This window comes from Sphaerodactylus townsendi, linkage group LG11 (genome assembly GCF_021028975.2).
Source record: "Sphaerodactylus townsendi isolate TG3544 linkage group LG11, MPM_Stown_v2.3, whole genome shotgun sequence".
In the NCBI taxonomy this organism is placed as follows: domain Eukaryota; kingdom Metazoa; phylum Chordata; class Lepidosauria; order Squamata; family Sphaerodactylidae; genus Sphaerodactylus; species Sphaerodactylus townsendi.
The window spans coordinates 71243962-71266089 of NC_059435.1; the positions used below are offsets into that span (position 1 = coordinate 71243962).

The 22128-nt window shown below is 46.7% G+C and overlaps 1 protein-coding gene across 2 annotated transcripts in view; it reads right to left on the reverse strand.

Annotated features, from left to right (window-relative positions):
- The window catches only part of LOC125440723 (sodium channel protein type 5 subunit alpha-like), a 395791-nt gene that overhangs the window by 19730 nt on the left and 353933 nt on the right, over nt 1–22128 (reverse strand). Inside the window, exons 21-22 of one of the 2 annotated variants that reach the window (XM_048510652.1) lie at nt 16564–16686; nt 2174–2455 (exon numbers count right to left, since the gene is read on the reverse strand). In XM_048510652.1, the coding sequence (XP_048366609.1) occupies nt 2174–2455; nt 16564–16686 (405 nt within the window). Of the gene's footprint in view, nt 1–2173; nt 2456–16563; nt 16687–18751; nt 18875–22128 lie in introns of both variants that reach the window. The other variant, XM_048510653.1, reaches the window with a different exon arrangement.

Below are 22128 nucleotides of genomic sequence, written 5' to 3' on the forward strand. Positions count from 1 at the left end.
TGAGAGAAATTCGTGGTAGCGAATCCCACATTTGAAGTCAAAGACGTCAGGTACCTAATATTTAGGAAATCCTAGATTACATTCTGTTAAAAGGTCTTAAGCACTAGTCTGCACGTTTCACACGGTACGTTCTGTCATGTCCGGTCCGCTCGGCAATGATCTCTTATAAACCCAACAGCATGTGTAATTACTGGATTAGCACAGTAGGAAACACACTGAACCACAAATCAAGAACACCTCGGTTTGAATCTCATGTCTGCCATAAAGCCATCATGATATAACTTTGCAGGCTGGGGGTTTTATGTATTAAACGTTCGCCATCTGTAGATTTAAAGTCTCTGGGGATTTTAATGTTAAATTTTATTGTATTATTGGCATTATTGTTAATTGTATTTATATTGCATTTTAACCTTGCCTGGGAGCAGCCTAGAGCCTAATTTAGGTTGGGGAGGGCAGGATGTAAATTTAAACAAACAAATAAATAAAATAAGCTACTCAAACTCAGATCCGATCTTCTGCCATCTGGGAATATTAGTACTGATCTACCCTTGCAGAATAACTGCAAGAATTACTAGATGAGATTTGTCAATCTCTTTTTCAGTAATTAAAATTCTCTGCCAAGTACTATTATTAAGTGGAAATGCTATGAAGAAATTCAGATTAGAATACAAGAAAGCTAGTTTCAGGGCGTTTGCTTGAGAACACTGATTTTGCCCACATTTCTTTCAGTTCGGTCTTTCTTTCTCCATCTAATTTTCACTCCTCTCTATCTATTAAGCACTCCATGTGTCCCAGCTCTGTCGGAGACAACTCACAGCAATAAAACGATAGGTACAAATCAATAAAAATAAGTGAAGTCAATAAAAACAACTAAAGCCAATAAAAACAAGTCAATAAAAACATGCCAGGACGTAAAAGCGGCACAAAAGAAAACACTCTGATATTGACGAAACATCTTCAGGCTCAGAGGAAGACATAAAACAGCTAAAAAAACACACCTTAGACAGACAGACAGACAGTCTCATAGACAGACCAACTGAGGTGGCTCCAACCATCCTCTAAGTAGCCTTCTTCCAGCTTAAGGGACCCACCCCCACCCACCCCAAGTTGGAGGAAGATTTCTTAGACTAGAGGTTGGCCTCAAACCTGTGGCAAAATGAAAGAGTGAAGTATAAACATTTTAATAAATGAATAAACTTTGCTCAGTGGAGTAGTAGGATCATGATAAATCCTATCTATCTATCTATCTATCTATCTATCTATCTATCTATCTATCTATCTATCTATCCCCCCCCCCCCCCCCCCCCCCCCCCCCCCCCCCCCCCCCCCCCCCCCCCCCCCCCCCCCCCCCCCCGACCCCCCCCACCCCCCCCCCCGCCCACCCCCCCCTATCTATCTATCTATCTATCTATCTATCTATCTATCTATCTATCTACCTACCTACCTACCTACCTACCTACCTACCTACCTACCTACCTACCTACCTACCTACCTACCTACCTACCTACCTACCTACCTACCTACCTACCCTTCATCATCCTCATCCATCGATCCATCTGTCTTCATCATCCTCACCTACCTGTCTATCCATCTATCGTTCTATTTATCTGTCTATCTGTCCATCTATTGCTGCTTTCCCTAAGGAGCCTGGGAGAATAAACATGGCTCCCCCTCCCCAATTTTATCCTCACAGCCACTCTGTGGGATAGATCAGACTGAGAAATAATGTGATTGGCCTAAAGACGCACAGTGAGCTGCATGGTTGAACAGGAATTCAAGGAAATCAGATTCAAGTATGTGAATCTTACTCCTTTACATTTACCAGATCTCCCCGATTTAATTAGATTACACTACTTGTTGGACAATCCTGATCCTTCTCTCTGTAGGATAGTGGCAGACTTTCTCCTGGAAATTACTAAACGCTAGTAGATTTCCTTCGACCTAACATTTATTTCCTGTATTGTATATGCTTTTTAATCCATTTTTTAATTATTGTTGTACTGTTGTCTATGCCAATAAAGGCTTGCTATGCTATGTTGAACAGGAATTGAAGCTGAGGTCTCCCGTGTCCACTTTCGCCAGTTTAACTGTTAGACCTGAGTAGCTCATGTTTCCCATGTGCAACTTTCCCTCCCAGTGACCCAGAGATGATATTAAGGACAACTGAACTTACCACCTGCAGAAGAGCCAGGTAGCCTGCTCCGACATTATCAAAGTTGACTTTCACTTTGGTCCAGTACAACTCTCCTGTCTCGTTCAGGTTCTGACACTCGCTCATGTTGTTGACCACGGCCTGGTCCAGCGGCAGGTCGCTCTCCGTCTTGTTAATGCACTTCCCAAATTTCCCAGCAAACAGGTTGACTCCCATAATGCTGAAGATGAGCCAAAAAATGAGGCAGACAAGCAGAACGTTCATGATAGAAGGGATGGCGCCTACCAAGGCATTGACCACCACCTTTGACGAATGAGAAGAAAGCATGCAGTTACTGTCAGCCACAGTGCCAAACTGCCTACTCGACCTACTACGCAAGACGAGGCCAGGACTTTGCAGAAGGGCACGTTCACACGGGTAGTGGCCAACGGCCTGAAATAATTTGGCGGACCACCACCGCTAAATACTATACTTAGGCTACGAAGCCTCTGACAGCTGGCATGGTGTAGTGGTTAAGAGCTGGTGGATTCTAATCTGGAGAACTGGGTTTGGTTCCCCACTCCCCCACCTGAGTGGCAGAGGCTTACCTGGTGAACCAGATGTGTTTCCGCACACCTACGTCCCTGCTGGGTGACCTTGGGCTAGTCACAGTTCTCTCAGAACTCTCTTAGCCCCACCCACCTCACAAGGTGTCTGTTGTGGGGAGAGGAAGGGAAAGGAGCTTGTAAGCCACCCTGAGTCTCCTTACAGGAGAGAAAGGTGGGGTATAAATCCAAACTCTTCTTCTATATGTAAACTTCAGAGTTCCAATATGCCCACACCGAGATCAGACTCCAGGCGAGCTGGTTAAGAAGAAGAAGAAGAAGAGTTTGAATTTATATCCCCCTTTTTCTCCTGCAGGAGACTCAAAGGGGCTTACAATCTCCTTGCCCTTCCCCAGAAATGTCCAGGTGTTTCCCAAACTGGAGCTGGTAAGAAGAAGAAGAAGAAGAAGAAGAAGAAGAAGAAGAAGAAGAAGAAGAAGAAGAAGAAGAAGAAGAAGAAGAAGAAGAAGAAGAAGAAGAAGAAGAAGGAGAAGGAGAAGGAGAAGGAGAAGGAGAAGATGAGGAGTTTGGATTTATATCCCCCTTTCTCTCCTGCAGGACACTCAAAGGGGCTTACAATCTCCTTGCCCTTCCCCCCTCGCAACAAACACCCTGTGAGGTAGGTGGGGCTGAGAGAGCTCCGAGAAGCTGTGACTAGCCCAGGGTCACCCAGCTGGTGTGTGTGGGAGTGTACAGGCTAATCTGAATTCCCCAGATAAGCCTCCACAGCTCAGGCGGCAGAGCTGGGAATCAAACCCAGTTCCTCCAGATTAGATACACGAGCTCTTAACCTCCTACGCCACTGCTGCTCCTAACATTGTTCAAAGATACTCCAGCTTTCATAATTCCCTGGAACCAGAAAACCAGCACAATAGCTAGACGCCGAAGACTGAACTGTTTATCTTGAAATGTTTTCTTTTTTAATTCGCAAGGCACTTTTGCACAAGGGAGCATAAAGAGGTGAACATCTCACCTGTATTGCCCTTGGTGTCTCAGGAGCTCTGAAATCCCAAGCAAAAGCTATTCCTTCAGCTTTGGAATGACCAGGAAGGAAGTCTGAAGGCTGGCTGGGACCTTTTATGGATGTTAACCGGTGCTACTTTTTAAGAGAGCCGGGATGGTGTCGTGGTTGAGAGCAGGGGACTCTAATCTGGAGATCTGATTCCTCACTCCTTCACATGAAGCCTGCTGGGTGACTTGCACCAGTCACAGTTCTCTCAGAACTCTCTCAGCCCACGTGGAGGCAGGTAATGGCAAACCACCTCCAAGCGTCTTCTTGCCTTAAAAAACTCCAGGGGGTTGCTGGAAGTCAGTGTGACTCGATGGCGAAAATCTCACACATTTTTTAAAATGTGCATCTCTGCCTTTCCTTTAAAAAAAAGGGCGGTTCTCTTGTTCTTGTGAATTTGATTCTAATCTTTCTTGCATAGGGCCATGAGCACAACGGAATATTTTTGTTGAACCAATTTCATGTGTTTCACAGTCATAGCTATTGAGACAAGCATCCGTGCCCACTCTTTGTAGCACTGAAAATTCATGTTTGGCTGTTTCCGCACGGGCAGAATACAGCGCCCCAGGGACGCAAAAAACAGCGTCCCTGGGGAGGGGTTCGCACGGCCACTACTGCTGCAGTGCCCCCGAATGGTGCAAAGCCATTGTTTCTGAACCTTGCTCCCTGAGCGAGGTTTTTCGGAAACAACGGCTTCCGCACGGCAGCAGCTGGAAGGCACCATCCCCCCCTTTTCCTGAAAGCCTTACTGTCCCTCCGACCTTCCGGCGCGTCGCCCAGGCCAGGGGACACGCCCCCTGCCCTGCGACTCCAGAGCTGTCGTGCAGGGTAGGGGGCGTGTCCCCTGGCCTGGGCGACGTGCCAGAAGGTCGGAGGGACATAAGGCGTTTGGGCGACGGCACAGGCTCCGCGCAGGCTGCGCCGTCTTCCCTGCCCCTACCGGGACTGTTCGTGTGAATGGTCCCAGGGATGTGTGTCGGCGTCATATACGCCAATGCACCCCCCGAGCGTGGCCGTACGGAAACAGCCTTTGTTTCTGAATTCCAGACTTGTATGAACTTGGGACTAAGTCCACAACGGTTCTGCTAACACCAATCATCATGAACTGCCTGAATTAAAAACGAGGAGTTGGTGGACTTAGAACTATTTTCCTTTTTGCTGATTTTTTTTAAACTGAAGGGACGTACTCCGAATCTCAATATCATCTGCAACCAAAATACGATCTTGCCATTAGGACGGCAACTGGTGGCACCACTGATTATAAATCAGCGGGGCATTGAAATGCATGGGAGTCAATGTGGGATACCTTTGGTCCAGATCCAATAATTGCCTACGGAATTGCCCAGTCACGTGAGGGAGCAGCAGGCAGAGCCCGTTCACCACTAACCTAAAGACATATTTTCTGGTGGGGCAGCCATGTTGGTCTGAGGTAAGTTTTGAGTCTGGTTGCACCTTCGAGGCCAAGAAGATGAAGCTTTCAAGAAACACAACTCTCACGAAGGGAGCGTTGACTCTCAAAAGTGTATATCCTGGAAGTCTTGGGGGTCTTGAAGGTGCAACCTGGACTCGAATCTTTCTCTTCTGAAGGGAAAAGCAGGTGTTGCATTCAGTGGCCCATTGGCATGGTAGCCCAGCTGGCAAGATCTTCTCCCCCCAACTTATGTGAGTGGAAAGAAGAAGAGTTTTGGATTTATATCCCCCCTTTCTCTCCTGTAGGAGACTCAAAGGGGCTTACAATCGCCTTGCCCTTCCCCCCTCACAACAAACACCCTGTGAGGTAGGTGGGGCTGAGAGAGCTCCAAGAAGCTGTGACTAGCCCAAGGTCACCCAGCTGGCGTTTGTGGGAGTGTACAGGCTAATCTGAATTCCCCAGACAAGCCTCCACAGCTCAGGCGGCAGAGCTGGGAATCAAACCCGGTTCCTCCAGATTAGATACACGAGCTCTTAACCTCCTACGCCACTTCTGCTCACAGGGGACCACCTACACCACTGTGCCCACAGACTTCCACCACACACATGGCTTCAGGTGCAAGAGAGAGGGGAGAGGCACCCACCTGTCCTCTAGGCTGAGAGCTTGACCACCATTTAATAAGGCTCTGAAGCAGGCCTGGTACTATTCAGTTACTGCTTTCATTTTGTTTTTACCTTCACATACTGCATATATCCACCTGCTACATATCAGTATCTACACGTGTATCTTTTCCTTTGGCCCTGAGCAGATTCTGTAAGCAATGTAACACGTTCGAAGCAAGCATGCAAAATAATACTGTGAAGTTAAGACTCCTCTGAGGTCCTGGGTGCAAGCCCCGTATTTGGGCGGGGGGGAACGACATCAGTTTAATCTGAGGGTTTGAGGCCAATAGATGCATTTCAAGGTAACACCGTCATGGGAAGAAAAGTCACGCTTACAATACGGCTCTAAAGCAATGGCAATGGATCGCGGAGCAGCATGTCTGTTCTCGACTCCGACTTGAAATGTTCAGTAATGTCAACATGCATTGCAACAGACAAGAGGACAACCAAACGATGGATACATCACTCAACCTTTTGAACCATGGTATACATTACGGAGGGGATTCAGGCATGCAGAACAACATATTAAAAATGTGGGGTACAATCCAGAAAAAGTTAGTCAGGACCATGGCCGAGTCCACGCAGGAGACCTGTGCTGCGAAGAAATTTGCCTCCTGCGAAACGTGTGGCCACTTCAGAAATAACCTGGAGGAGCCAGCAACATTCAGAATGAGGGCAGGAAGCCTCGCCCTGACTCTGAATTGGCTTCGCGGTGTCATCGCATAGCCAGGTCTGATTGGATACGGGACACTCAGAGGTCATCTCTGTTCCCTTCACCTCAAAGGTTGTGCAAAGAAATGTGAACAAAAATCAACACCCAAGAGGCTGTTGAGAAGGAAAGAGGATTAAAAGTGTGAAAAAGGTAAAGTGTCTGGTGGTTTTCAGGAGAATAGCAGTCCTGAATCCAAAGATCCTTTTTGGCACCAAGACATTCACCTATGAGAATCTGGGTTCTTCCTTGGTCACACTGAAAGCCACATCAAAAACAATGAAATGAGACTTGGGCATTTCATCAGGGTTTTTTTTAAAATTTTGCTGACATCAGGGTTTTTTTTTAAATTTTGCTGACAAACAATTCCTGGATTGTTTTGATTGTCTTAAAACGTATTAAAGGCTTGTTAGATCTTCTGTAGTTGCAGTGTTGCCGGAAACCACACCAGCTGCTCCACGGCTCTGCTACAGAGGACCCGGGAATTGTGCTGTCGGCTTTCGCCGCTTACGGATGTGTTGTCTTGAAGATCCATGCCCTTCTGCTTTTAGGGCATGGTCTTACTCCTGTTCTTCACCTGCCATTTATGTTTCAAACATCAAGCAGCACAGTTGCTTTTTAAAAAAACGTTTCAACTGTGAATTGTAGAAAATGTCAATATTTGCTGTCAGGCTGGGGTCCAGCCTTCTAACAAGCCAATAATACAACATTCATTCCGCTATTAAATTTGTGACATCTGTAAGGAGGGGGGGGGGCAGAAGGTCAAAAGGACATCCAAAAAAGGCCATTGTTTACTTTGGTACATGGAAAAAAACAAACACAAAATTATGCAACTGCTCCAAAATCTTGACACCTTCAAAGAATGAGAACAATGTATTCGGGTTTTTTTTGGTTAAACGTCATTTGTTTCATTCCAATGGTCAATTTTTGATTGCTTGTTCCCATTGTTGTTTCTGAGTGCATTCTTTAATGGTGTTTGCTGAGTGGGGGTTAGACAGGGTTGGAATGAAATCAGAGGAATTAGTATTGTGGGACAAAATATTCTAAGTGAGACCAGGAATGAGGTGGCTGTGGAGTGAAGATGAAGAAGAAGAAGAAGAGTTTGGATTTATATCCCCCCTTACTCTCCTGTAGGAGACTCAAAGGGGCTTACAATCTCCTTGCCCTTCCCCCCTCACAACAAACACCCTGTGAGGTAGGTGGGGCTGAGAGAGCTCCGAGAAGCTGTGACTAGCCCAAGGTCACCCAGCTGGCGTGTGTGGGAGTGCACAGGCTAATCTGAATTACCCAGATAAGCCTCCACAGCTCAGGCGGCAGAGCTGGGAATCAAACCCGGTTCCTCCAGATTAGATACACGAGCTCTTAATCTCCTACGCCACTGCTGCTCCTATGCGGCTCCAGAATGCCCCAAATTGAAACAGTCAACCCCAACTGCAAAGCAGATGGTTATAGGGCAGGGAATGGGCCAAAGTGAGGCTGGGAATTACTCTACAGGTCACGTCAAAGAGAACCACATGCCCTTTGCATTGATCTAACTAATACACAGACAGGCAGCGCAGTATAGCGGTTAAGAGTGTTGGACTCTGATCTGTAGAGCTGGCGTTCATTTCCCACTCCTCTACATGAGTGGCGGACTCTTATCTGGTGAGCTGGATTTGTTTCCCCCCTCCTCCACTTGAAGCCTGCTCTCTGAACTCTCAGTCGCACCTAGCTCACAAAGCGTCTGTTGCGAGAAGAGGAAGGGAAGGAGTTTGTAAGCTGCTTGGAGACTTCTTACAGGAGAGAAAAGCAGGGCATAAATCCAAGCTCTTTTCTTCTCCTGGTTAAGAGTAAGTGAACTCTAATCTGGAGAACTCCTCCACATGAAGCCTGCTGGGTGACCTTGGGCTAGTCACAGTTCTCTCAGAACTTTCTCAGCCCCCATTGACCTCACAAGGCGTCTGGAAAGAGGTGAGGGGGAAATATGGATGTATGCGCACGCACTCTGAGCTGGATGGCCCAGGCTAGCCTGATCTTGCCAGATCTCGGAAAGTAAGCCGTGCCAGCCCTGGTTGAGGGCTTGGATGGGAGGTCACCGGAGGAATTTAGGATTACTATGCAGAACTAGCCAATGGAAAACCACCTCTGTCCATCTCTTGCCTTGAAAACCCTATAGAGGCACTGCAAATTGGCTGCGACTTGATGGCAGCATACACTGCGATTGGTACGCAGGTCTCAGCCCATGCCTTTTCCTGTCACCCCCCGGTAAACAGAAATATGTGGTTTATGCGTCTGAGTGCCCTTGGAAGCCTTTTGGCCTAAAGTCCCAAGTGCTCCCAAACTGTCTCTTCTCTCGTCTACACTGTTGACGGCATTTTCGCTGACTGGATGAATATACTGTCATCCCAAGCAAAATTGAAAAACAACTGCCTGTTTGAATACTGACCAAAGTGAAATCTTAGACGGGGAAACACGCACGCACGCACGCACGCACGCACGCACGCACGCACGCACGCACGCACGCACGCACGCACGCACGCACGCACGCACATTTGGTCTTTTGCAGCGTGAGGCTTGTGTTCAAGGTCCTTCTGAGCTGTCCCAGATCTACTGCAAATGCACCCAAAGGGAATTTAAAATGTAAAAAGGGTGGTTTTCAAGGTGAGGAATCGGGAGCATGCACGGAATCCGGAGACAATCATGCAAAGCTAAGACCAATGCCGAAGGTTAATTCAGGCCATGCATTCCTTTCCTCCTTTTCAGCCTCGAGCTCTTGCAAAAACTCACATAGATGACAAGACACAAACACTTGGAACAAAACATGGAGCCTTTATCCGGACAGATTATGGACAGCCGAATGTTCCCCGGAGGTATCGTGCTCTGGCCTCATTCCCTTGGATGCCAATGGATTTGGGCCTCGTCAGTGCTAGCCAGTGGATGTTCAGAAAAAACGGGACATGTGATTTGTCAGGAAGGCTGTGATACAAACCTAAGATTTATCTAGAGACCAGTAGGGCTGATGGAAATTTATTTGATAATGGTACTTCCTGTCTTCATTTCAACTGATGGAACTCTAAAAAGATCTTCCCTCTTCTACTGGACCAGTGTATTATTTATTAATAAATTATATTAATAATATAATTTATAATAATTTATAATAAATTATAAATTATATTATTAAATGATAAATAAATAAATAAAGGATAAAAGACCTGTTCTCCTCCAGCCCCGATTTTCCCTCCTGTGTGGGGGATGGGGTTGAGAGAAAACGGTGGAAGGCAAACAACTTGGGAAACATATTGATTCCCTGCAGTGAAGCAGCAGTTTTTTTGCACCTATTTGACTTCTGTTTTGAGGTGCAGCCGAGGAATGTTAAGGTTATCAAAAAGAATATTCTGTATCTTCAAGGCTCAAGGACTGTGAAACACAGTTTCCTTAAATAACGCTTAACAAACGCATAGGTGTTACTACCTTCACTTTTTTACTATAGTAATAATTTTTATGCCCTTACAATGATATAACTCAAACAAAAAACTCTCTTTACATGGATATAAGGTAAGTACACAATACTTAGGCTGACCAGACATCCCGCTTTTGGCGGGACAGTCCCGCCTTTAAACAATTTGTCCCGCGTCCCGCGGGTTCTTCAAATTGTCCCGATTTTTGGGAGGCTACCGCACTGCCTTCTGGAACGCAAGGCAGTGTGGCAGCCTCCTGCACGCACGGCCACAGGAGTGCACGGCCTTCTGGGGCTTGCCGTTTGCCGCCCTGTCACAGCCACTTCCCCCCCTTGTCCCGAATCACAAAGGTGACCATCTGGTCACCTTAACAATACTGTGTACTTAGTAAGGTAATAATACCTATGTGTTTGTTAAGCATTATTTAAGGAAACTGTGTTTCACTGTCCTTGAGCCTTAAAGGTACAGAATATTCTTTTTGATAACTTTCAGTTATCTACCTTTTTTTTCTAAAGGTATTTTAAGGGGCAAAGAGAGGAAAAGATTGCTTCTCTTCCTAAGTACTGCAATATGGGTTTGGAATTGTCAACGACTTACGTGGAGGAACATCAGAAATTATATCCTTCTGGATAGCATGTTCGGCAGAGGAGTTCAACTGCTTTGCTTTTGTTACATGTTAGACATTCTTCAGTTAGAATGCACAAGTGCTTATGTGCAACTCAGGATTGGCTTGAATGTTTTTCCCTTGAGTCCCAGTTTCTCCAACCTGAGCTTTGCCAGGCATTTGATGTGGTTTAAGCACCAGTTCAACCAGTTAACCACCAGTTAACCACCAGTTCAACACTCTGGTTGGCCCCTTCTCCATATTGTAGGAAGACTATGTGCTTAAAGCTCCACATAATATTTAGTAAATTTGTTTCCTCCGTGAAGTGTTGAAAATATTGCATGCACTGTGGAAAATATTGCACGGACTGGCACGTGCACAGCCCACCTTCATATCCAATATAATGTGTGTTGCAGAATGTATGCATGTACATCAATATGGGTGTTGTGGGTTTTCCGGGTTGTATGGCCGTGTTCCAGTAACATTTTCTCTTGACGTTTCGCCTGCACCTGCGGCTGGCATTTTGATGCAGGCGAAGCATCAGGAGAAAATGCTACTGGAACACGGCCATACAACCCGGAAAATCCACAGCACCCTAGTGATTCTGGCCATGAAAGCCTTTGACAAAACATCAGTATGCTCATGTATCTGATTGTGTACAATCAGGCATATTTGCACACCAAGATAAACATGTATGCCCCATCTTGAACATACAGTGAACAAAGGGTGAATGTTACACTGTACAGGAACATTTTTGGGTCAGTCATTGTGTGGATCCAGAGTTAGGCCCCTTCCACACATGCAGAATAATGCACATTCAATCTGCTTTTCACAATTGTTTGAAAGTGGATTTTGCTCTTCCGCACAGTAAACTCCAATTGCAAAGCGCATTGAAAGTGGATTGAAAGTGCATTATTCTGCATGTGCGGAAGAAGGAAGAGTACAAGTGAATGTACCACCCACTTAGGTCAGGGAAACATCTACTTCGGATCCCATTCTCTTCACCTTCAGTTCCAATTTCTAAACTATTTCAGCACCACACGGTCCATTAACTTCAGCACGGCTTTCCCATTCATTTGAGAATGAGACTATTTGCCTCCTAATCTGCCTTGAACCCATAAATGGTTACCATCTTTTTCACTCGCTGCCTTCGTACCTTTGGCACTAAAACTACTTAGCACATCGCTTCAGGGAGTTGGCTTCTCCTTGTTCGTTCTTGAGCATAAAATCAACTGGAAATAATGGGAAGCGTTTTGGTCCCCAGGTCATAACTAGGTGTTGCTAAAACCGACTAAAAGCAAAATCTTGATGTTCCTGGGGCAGGTATTTGTAAGACTTCCTTGCTTTTAAAGACAAGCATATTTGTTGAAAGTGAAGGACTTTGGCTGTCTCTTAACCTCAGACTTCAAAGGGGGACTTGTCTAGAAAGTCAAAAAGGGGTCAAAGCACTGTGCATCCTTTCTTTACAGCTCTGAAGTTATCCCTTTGATGTATAGTTTGCTGCCCCCAGGAAAACATCCTTCCTCCCGGCTCCTTCTCGCGCTTTTTTCTTTTCCGTTTTGGAACGGAGAGAGGGCCGGACGCAAGTCCTATATCTCCCTCCATCCTGGTGCACTGGACTAGATTAGGAAGCTATATTTATTTATTTATCCTATCCAGAAATCGAGTTCCTATAACAAATCAAGTATATTAGTTTGAATATTTATTTTTTAATTTAATTTTATTCCATTTAATACCTCGCCCTCCCTGGCTGCAGTGCGGCTCATGGCAGCTAAAGACATAATTATAATCACATCGAAAGGCTCCGAGTAATTTTGTTCCTGACACATCCAGAGACTAGATGGGCTTTTCTGTGCTCAATTGTCTTTGAGCACTCTGCTAAATTACCAGGTCTGATATGAAAGGGGAAAAAAAATCTAACATATTCTGCCATTGCGGGAAATTCTTGGAAGAGAAAGTGAAGGGAAGGTTCTATACGTGGAGAGACAAAGAGGAAGCCAGATAGCTTTTAGGAATAGGAGAGTCCTGGGTTCAAATTGCAGCTGAAGGCTGGGGCTCTCCACTTGGCCTTTGTTCAGTTAGCCTGAAACAACCAGGGGGGGCAGTCCCAACATAAGGAGTGATGGGCAGATGGTGGTTTGCTACTTTGACCAATTGCACCAGGCCACACCCACCCTCTATGCCCCACCCCTCTTTGCCACTATAAAGGAGAGGGCACAGGGCAAAGGGCTAGTTGGTAGCAGCAAGAATCTGCCTTACTCTACATCTTACTGAGCATCTGTACATTTTCCCATATGCTACCTTTGATAATCAGGATATCTCCCCCCCATGCTGCGCCAAGTTTTGCTTCCTATTAATGTCTTACCAATAAATACCTCTGGCTATGGCCAAGTTGTTTTACTCACTAATAAGTTGTCATGTGTTTATTGGGGGTCAAAGAGTTTATTTGGCTTGAGCCACCAGGTTCCCGCCTCGGCCCACAATCCACATTACAACTAAAGAATCGCAGGTAGTGCAATTCTTGAAAAACCCGGGTTGGGCGGGAAATTATGAGTGACATTCATGCGAAGTTCCCCCCTAACACGGGTTTTATCCCGTGGTTAGCCCGGGTTCATTGGCCCATGCAGAAAGGGCCTTACTCTAGGCACCCAATCTGAAGCAGCCTGCTTAACACATAGTGTGTGTTCCCACAAACCTTTTCCCCAGAGCAGGGAATGTCACGAGCAAAGAGCCCTGTTCACCAAGTGGCTAGTCCAGCTGATGGCTCGAGATGTTGGCATGCAATTTGTCCAAACATGCTTCTACTTACTATGCAAAGATGAGTAACATGTGGAATGAAATGAAAGAGGGTAGAAGACAAGACATGAGGGATGACGGGACGCACATGCCAGCTAATCCTCGCATGCCTTGCGTGGGAATGTTTGGGAAAAAAATGCTCCATCCGGTCTTCCCTTTTAAACACAAATGGACCACATGCTAACTTCAAGGGGAGCACCAAAAAAGGATGGACTCCGGGGTCTAATTAGACGCAAATGGTGGAAGAACCATGGAAGGATCCTTCTGGTATTTTTTAGAGAGGAAAAATAACAGAGATATGAGGGCAGTCAAGCCTCGGGAAGAGAAGGAAGCTAACTCATCTACTCACATATTGATATTTGAAAGGATGCCATGACTTTGAGGGAGCAAGCTTGTTTTCTGCTGCTCCAGAGACTAGGACAGTGATGGCGAACCTATGGCACGGGTGCCAGAGGTGGCACTCGGAGCACTCTCTGTGGGCACGCGCACACAGAGTTCATCATGTGGGGGGCAGAAAATCACCCCCACACACACACACATCTAGGCTGGCGTGGGCCACTGAGCACAATGTGCGCGCACCGCGGTGAGCAGGGAGGACTCGGCTGGCGGGCCTGGTGCCTGTGCTCCGGGTGGCTGCTGCCCGAGGGGGTGGGGGCACAGAGGAGGCAGAGATCTAGAGAGGCACAGAGCGGTGCACGTGAGACTTGCTGAAGACTAGGGCAGGATGGCCCCTGCTCGAGCGGGTGGGGCAGAGGAAGAGGGAGCCAACCGTTTTTTTCTAAACTAAAACCACAGCATTCAGGTTAAGAATATAAGAACATAAGAACAAGCCAGCTGAATCAGACCAGATTCCATCTAGTCCAGCTCTCTGCTACTCGCAGTGGCCCACCAGGTGCCATTGGGAGCTCAATTGCAGGATGTGAAAGCAAGGGGCTTCTGCGGCTATTGCTCCTGAGCACCTGGACTGTTAAGGCACTTGCAATCTCAGATCAAAGAGGATCAAGATTGGTAGCCAGAGATCGACTTCTCCTCCAGAAATCTGTCCAACCCCCTTTTAAAGCTCTCCAGGTTAGTGGCCATCACCACCTCCCGTGGCAGTATATACCAAACACCAATCACCCGTTGCGTGAAGAAGTGTTTCCTTTTATTAGTCCTAATTCTTCCCCCTAGGATTTTCAATGGATGCCCCCTGGTTCTAGTATTGTGAGAAAGAGAGAAAAATTTCTCTCTGTCGACATTTTCTACCCCATGCATAGTTTTATAGACTTCAATCATATCCCCCACAATCATATCCAGGTTAAATTGCCGGGTTGGCACTTTGCGATAAATAACTGGGGTTTGGGTTGCAATTTGGGCACTCGGTCTCAAAAAGGTTCGCCATCACTGGACTAGGACAAGGACTCATATGTTCAAGGTGAAGGAAAAGAGATTTCACCTAAACATCAGGAAAAACCTCCTGACTGTCAGGGCTGTTCGACAGTGGAATGCACCACCTCGGAGTGTGGTAGAGTCTCCTTCTTCAAAGGTTTTTAAAGAGGCTGGATGGCCACCTGTCAGGAGTGCTTTGATTGTGTGTTCCTGCATTGCAGGGGGTTGGACTGGATGGCCCTGGGGGATGGCCCTGGGGGACTCTTCCAATTTTATGGCCCCTTCCGCACACGCAAAATAATGCATTTTCAAACCACTTTCACAACTGTTTGCAAGTGGATTTTGCTATTCTGCACAGCTTCAAAGAGTACTGAAAGCAGTTTGAAAATGCATTATTCTGCATGTGCGGAATGAGCCTATGATTCCTCAATTGAAAGTAACTCCTTCTCTGTCCGGTAATTACTAGGGCTGCCAGCCGCACTCGGCAACCAGGGGAGAGGGTGGGGCCATGGTGGAAGAGGGACGTGTCATGAGCACCATGATGTCACTTCTGAGTATAACCCAGAAATGACAATGGATAGTTTTAGGAATAGTCAGATATCATTTTTGTCACTTCCAGGTTGTACTTCCAGGTTGTACCCGGAAGAAATGTCATTATGCTTGCCATGCCAAGGTGTTTACATATTTTAAAATTTAGATGTACCCTTTGTTGCCACTCCAAGCAGCGGCGGGCAGCAAGAACTTGAGCCAGAAACTCAAGTGGGCTTGAGACCGTGGGCTTAGCATTCCAGATGAATATCCCTGAAAGGACAAAGTATGACATTTTTTTTCTCCCAAGGTTCATAATGACGTTGTGTCAACAAGCAGAGGTAAGTTTTGATTGGTGAAATCATATGCTGCGTTGGAAGAGTTAAGCCCTCTCCTTTCCTTCCCTCATGGGCCATAGTCTGGTATTGTTCCTAACGTTTTGCCTGCACCTATGGCCAGCATCTTCAGAAACGTGTCTCAGTAAGATTTGCTTCTCTCCGTGGCTCTCTTACCGTAAAACACATCTTACCAGGACATGCCTCTGAAGATGCCAGTCATCGATGTGGGCAAAATGTCAGGAGCAAAACCTACCGGACCGCAGCCATGCAGCCCAGAAAACCCACAACAGTTGGTTGATTCTGCCCGTGAAAGCCTTTGATAGTACACTGAGGCCCAGCTATCTGACAGAAGTCACCTCTGCCTGAAATCTGTTTGAAAACCGCTGCAAGACGAGGCATGTGGCAGGATTTGCTCCTCACGGAATCCACCAGGGAGTCAGTCCAAGCTAAAGTTATACCTTCAAACAAGAAGATTTGGGAGTGATGTGGGGTTTCCGGACTGTATGGCCTTGTTCCAGTATCATTTTCTCCTGACGTTTTGCCTGCATCTGTGGCTGGCATCTTCAGAGCATCTGAAGATGTCAGCCACAGATGCAGGTGAAACGTCAGGAGAAAATGCTACTGGAACACGGCCATACAGCCCAGAAACCCCACAACATTCCAGTGATTCCGGCCGTGAAAGCCTTCGACAATACGAAGATGATTTTGTTGGGGAGATTGGGGGTGGGGGGGAAGTACATCTTACTTTTAAAGTATTAGACACTGCCAATTATTTCATGGGCAGCCTTGCTTGAAAAGAATCCACAGCAAAATTAGAACAGATAAATGAACAAACGAACGAACGAATGAACAAACAAACAAACAAACAAACAATGGCCTTGATAACATGCTGCTCATAGACAGGTGGGCTTTGATGATGGGTCTTGTGGATATTTTGTTTTGTTTTGTTTGTAATGGAATCTTACCCTCATCCCTTCAAATCGTGACAGTGCTCTTAAGGGTCTCAGAGCTCTGAGGGTCCTAAGGGATTTAATGGGACCCATTTCCGAGTATCCGAGGGTACTAGCTATGAGGCTTACTAAAGACACCTGAAAGGAGACACAAAAGAGGAAAAGTCCAAGCTGTTAGCACAAAATCCGACCAGCGGGTTTGTCTTCTCTGGCTTTCATTCCTGGAATGATAAACCTTGTTAATCAATAGACGACGGAAGAGCCTAAATGGGGAAAAAAAGTGTTATTAACACAACATGCACATATATAAAAATCCCTTTTGGATGCAGTGTGGTACACAGAACCATTGATTTCTGTATTCAAGATGGAACCGTGAGATGTAGAACTCAGTACCAAATGTGTTCTGTCTGGCTGGTGCCGGGTCCATCCACGTTCCGTTGTCTTCTTTCCTCAAGGTGACCACATGGAGTTCTGATACACATCAAAAGTTGGCGACGAAGGAACTGCAAAGCCTTTTTTAAAATGACTTGGGTTTTGTTTTGCTTTTTTTTGCAACTGAACAGACACAGTAGAGACGTGGGAGCGTTTCCCATTATTAAATTATGCGAACGCTGTAATTTTGTGCTCTCAAGATGAATCGCTTGTGGGTTTCGCAAGATCCAACCGTTCATTACGACCCTTTTTTTTGCACGTTGCCAATGCCAACTAAGTTGTCACTCAAATGTATTTCCACATTATCCTGTCTCCCTCTCACGTATACTGTCTTTAGATCTGTTTACTATGGTTGTTATTCGGAAACTGGCCTACACAACTTGTGGCTTACCAAGCCAAACTCAGACAACTAGCAATGTGGTTGTCAGACCTGCCAAGTGTTTGTCACACACACATACGTTTTGTTTTAGCTGACCCTGGTAAGTTTATAAGTCAGCCACTGGACCAATGTTCCCTGTAAGGCGTGCGGACACATGATCAGGCCGGCACCGTAACGGTGCTTTGCAGGTCAGGTGGCCACCCAGCAGGGGGAGCTCTCCCTGACGGCTCAGTCACAGCGAGCTTCTGCACAGCAGTGCAAAAGCCTTAGAGCAGGGGTGGCCAACCTATGGTGCTCCAGATGTTCGTGGACTACAATTCCCAGCAGCCCCTGCCAGCATGGCCAATTGGCACGGTCCATGCTGGTAGAGGCTGATGGGAATTGTAGTCCATGGCAGCATGGCCAATTGGCATGGCCATGCTGGTAGAGGCTGTTGGGAATTGTAGTCCATGAACATCTGGAGCACCATAGGTTGGCCATCCCCTACCTTAAAGGGACTGTTGCTCTGGCATAGCTGGATTTGAAGGGAAACAGGAAACGAGTTAGCCAAACCCCAACAATAACTTGCCACAGCACAAGGAAGCGTAATAAATTGATGAACTGTAATAACTATTACTCATATACTAGTCAGCAATCAATGAACAGAAATCATGTGAAATGTCCAATAAATACTATTAACACATAGTCCGTTTCTACTCATTCATAGTCCATTGAAAGAACAAGTCAAAGCATGATGGGACCTCGGTCCACTCACCACGCTACCAAAATGGGCAAATAGCCGGGAGGACAGCTGAGCAGGTTGAAGATGCGGAGCGGCGAGGAAAGTCTCTTAACGCGACGTGCAAAGCAGCAAGCAGAAGACTCTTAACGCTTCCTTGTGCTGTGGCAAGTTATTGTTGGGGTTTGGCTAACCCGGTTCCTGTTTCCCTTCCACTTTTGCTATCTTGCCTCTTTTTCCACAGCTGGATTTGAGTCCAGTAGCATCCTAGAGACCAAGATTTTCGGGATAGAAGCTTTCGAGAATCAAAGCTCCCTTTGTCAGATACAGGAAGGGAGCTTTGTCCCTTGAAAATGTCTTCCACAAAAATCTTTTGGTCCCTAAGATGCTACCAGATTCGAATCTAGCTGTTCGACCACAAACCAACATGGCTACCCTCTGAAACTGTACGTAGTTGACGAGTCATGTTTGGCTTGGCGAATCACAATTTGTGCGGGTCCTTCCCGAAGGACTGTGAAAAAAAGTCCAATTGGACTGATCGGGGCTAGCGATGGAGACCCCCATGTGCCACACCTCAAGGAAAGGCTCGACGGCATATCTGCTGCAAAGAAAAAGAGAGAGGGTTTCGTTAAAGCGCAAGCCACACTCCATAGGTACTGAAAGGCAACCCTTACCCTGATGCTCTCAAATCGGGACAACGCTCGGAGGGGTCTCAGGGCTCTCAGCGTCCTGAGAGATTTCATAGCGGCCACGTGGTCAAAACCGAACAGTGTCGCTATCAGGCAAATTACTGAAATCTGTGCAGATCGAATGGAATTTGAAATTACTGGTCAAAATTAGGAGAAAAAACCCACCCACAAACAGAGAGATAATAGCAGTCAGGGGAGATTCCGCTCTTTTGGGACCGCAACCCTTCCGAGGCAGTGAGAAAGCCACTTACAAATGAACATGGGACACGAGTTTATAACGAAGCGGCCACTCCACCAGGGTGCGAGTGAATCCTCGTTTGGAAATGTGCAGGAAGGGTGGGCTACATGGGAGCAGTAATGTCAGGGGGGTTGCTTCTGTGCAAAGTAATTCCGCTGCTTCCATGTGCCCACCTTTCATTCTCATCGCCCAGTGGCGTACCTAGGCAAACTGGAGCCCTGGGCAAATCCTGAGTTTGATGCCTCCCCAACAACAACAACAACCTTTATTAGGCATTGAAAGAATAAAAGAAAGAAAGAAAACAAGCATTGGCAGGAAGGGGGTGGATTTAAAAGGAGAATCTGGGGGAATTTAGGGTGTGCCTGCTGTCAGGGGTGCAATTATTAAGATAGCAGCACCAAAATTTCAGAGTATCTTAATGAGCCCCTACTAATGATACCACCCAGGTTTGGTGAAGTTTGGTTCAGGGGGTCCAAAGTTATGGACCCTCAAAGGTGTAGCCCCCATCTCCTATTAGCTCCCATTGGAAACAATGGGGACACTCCTTTTGGGAGTCCATAACTTTGGACTCCCTAAACCAAACCTCACCAAACCTGGGTGATATCATTAGGATAGTCTCCTGAAAAATCCCTGAAATTTTGGTGCTGCCTAGCCTAAAAACTGTGCCCCCTGCAGGCCAAAAACAGAAAAAACACTGAAAATTCAAAAAAATCCCACCTGCATTTTTGGCACCCCCCACAATGTGGCGCCCTGGGCAACTGCCCACTTTGCCCAATGGAAGGAACGCCTCTGTCATCGCCTTGAAACAGTTACTTGGGAGCCAATTTTCCCCACCTGTGCATGAAGCTGGGAAGGTATTGAATTTCTGAATCCCACTGCTTGAAATCCATTGAATTAGTCGGTTAAGGTAGCTAGCTTGTGAGTTGTACAGAGATCTTCTATCTGCTGGATCTTTGGAATGGGACTGTTTTCCTACCAGGCTAACACAACAGCACATCCTGTTAACCTGAAACCTAGAGCTGCCTCCTCCAGATAGGGAAATTTGTGGAGATTTGGGCCCGGAGGGGAGGGCTGGCGGGGGGGGGGACACAGAGTCCATCCTCCTCAGTAGCCATTTCCTGCCCGGTAGTCTGCTGATCAGCTGTAATCCCAGGAGATCCCCAGGCCTGGCCTGGAGGTTGGCAACCTTCAACCTCAAAAAGCTCAGCTGTGCACCACCTTAAGAGTGTATTCTGAGGACCAGGAAGCAGCAGCGTCCTGCAATGGCAGGCAACTGTTCACAAGATCGAAGAAGGTCCACAGGTTTGAAACGACCAGTCTAAATACTCTGGATGCTGATTCCAAAGATATTTTCTTTCTCCTTCATTTGTAGGAGAAACCACCACAGCGAGGGCTTGGTGCCAAACCTTGATTCAATGTGACCTGGGAAGATATTTTTAAAATAATCAACCAGCGTCCCCCATCTGCACTGACTGCCCCACATTGCCCGGGCAAAACGAGAAGTCAGCACTTTTTCCAAAGAGAGCGCTCTCCCTCGAGCTGGCGAAGGCCGGGGTTCTTCGCAAAACAACGGCTCGTTCCTCTAACATCTTACGACTGTCGTACTCGTCATCCCAACCAGCTGCAGTTAAAAGGCTGATTTGTTAAATGTCTGCTTTGTTAAACTTGCCCGCATGTTCATAATAATGGGGATGTCTAGCTCATTTTGGAGAGATACAAGGTTTCTGTTTTTATGGGAGAGCAGGTTTCTGTTTTTATGGGAGGGCAGGTTTTTATGGGAGGGCAGGTTAGGATCTTACACAGATGACCCATTATCATAGCAAAGGGAAGGTTTCAACTGCCGCACGCATAGGGCGGCTGTCTAAGTCAGAGGTGTTCAACTCTGGCGCTTCAGATGTTGACCGTGCCAGCATGTAGTCCATGAACATCTGAAGCGCCAGAGTTGGACACCCCAGGTCTAAGTCGTCACTTGTCATTTTACACGGTAAAGTCTCCTACGTCTGCGAATCTGTTGTCTGGTCTTCCCTTCCAGACCCAACCTACATTGCTCAGGGAGGTACGATTGGAAAGCCTAAAAGAGAGAGATCAGCAAGTTTTGCTTCGGAGCCCTGGAAATTTTCAATGGGGACAGAGTCGCCTCAGAGGCTCTTTCCTTGTAAGAACTGCATGTGGTAAGATCACTCCTTTAGGGAGTTTTCGGTGCCTGTGTGACATTAGCAGCCACCCCTACCCTAATCCCTTCTCCCTTCTCAGACCTATTTGCATGTCTAGCAATCAAGGGCAGGCAAAGAATGCCCCATTTAACAAGCCCACCCAAGAACAAATGCAGCCAACTGCCGCGGTGGTTAAGGAGGCCCAGCAAAGACTGTACTATCTGAGACTTTTAAGGAAACAACAACTGAATGGAAAACTTCTGGTGTCCTTTTACCGCTGTGCTATAGAGAGTGTCTTAACCTACTGCATCTGTGTATGGTTCTCCAGTTGCACAGTGGCAGATAGGAAGGCGCTCCAAAGGGTGATCACTACTGCACAGAGGATTATCGGCTGCCCTCTCCCCTCCTTGGAAGAACTTTATAATTCCCAAACCCTAAAGGAAGCCCAAAATATTCCGAGAGACCCGTCTCATCCAGCACACTCTCTTTTTGAACTGTGACCATCCGGCAGACGATGCAGGTCTATCAAAACTAGGACAAAGAGGCTCAGAGACAGCTATGCTGAACTCCGCGGCTTCATGTTGATGCATTTGGGGCTGTGTAGGGACGGGTGGAGGAAGGGGAAAGTGAGGATGGGGTATGAGTCTGAAATTGTGTGCATCGAGGAATGCTGCTGTAAATTTCGTTGTGCGTGCACAATGACAATAAAATGCTTATGCTTAAGAATCAACCAGGACTTGCCCACCTACTCCGTCGACCTGACTTTTCCATATACATTCCCACCATTTGTTGGGCATTTCACTTAGCATGCAGAAATATTTGCAGTGCCCATGTATGCGGGAGGTCATAAAACGTTAGCTTTTAATGCCCCCAGGGCACTAAGACTGAGAAATACTGACTGCAGTCAGTGTTATTCTAATGAATGAATTACTGGTAGGTCAGCACGAAGTCATGGCTTGAAGCTATGGCAC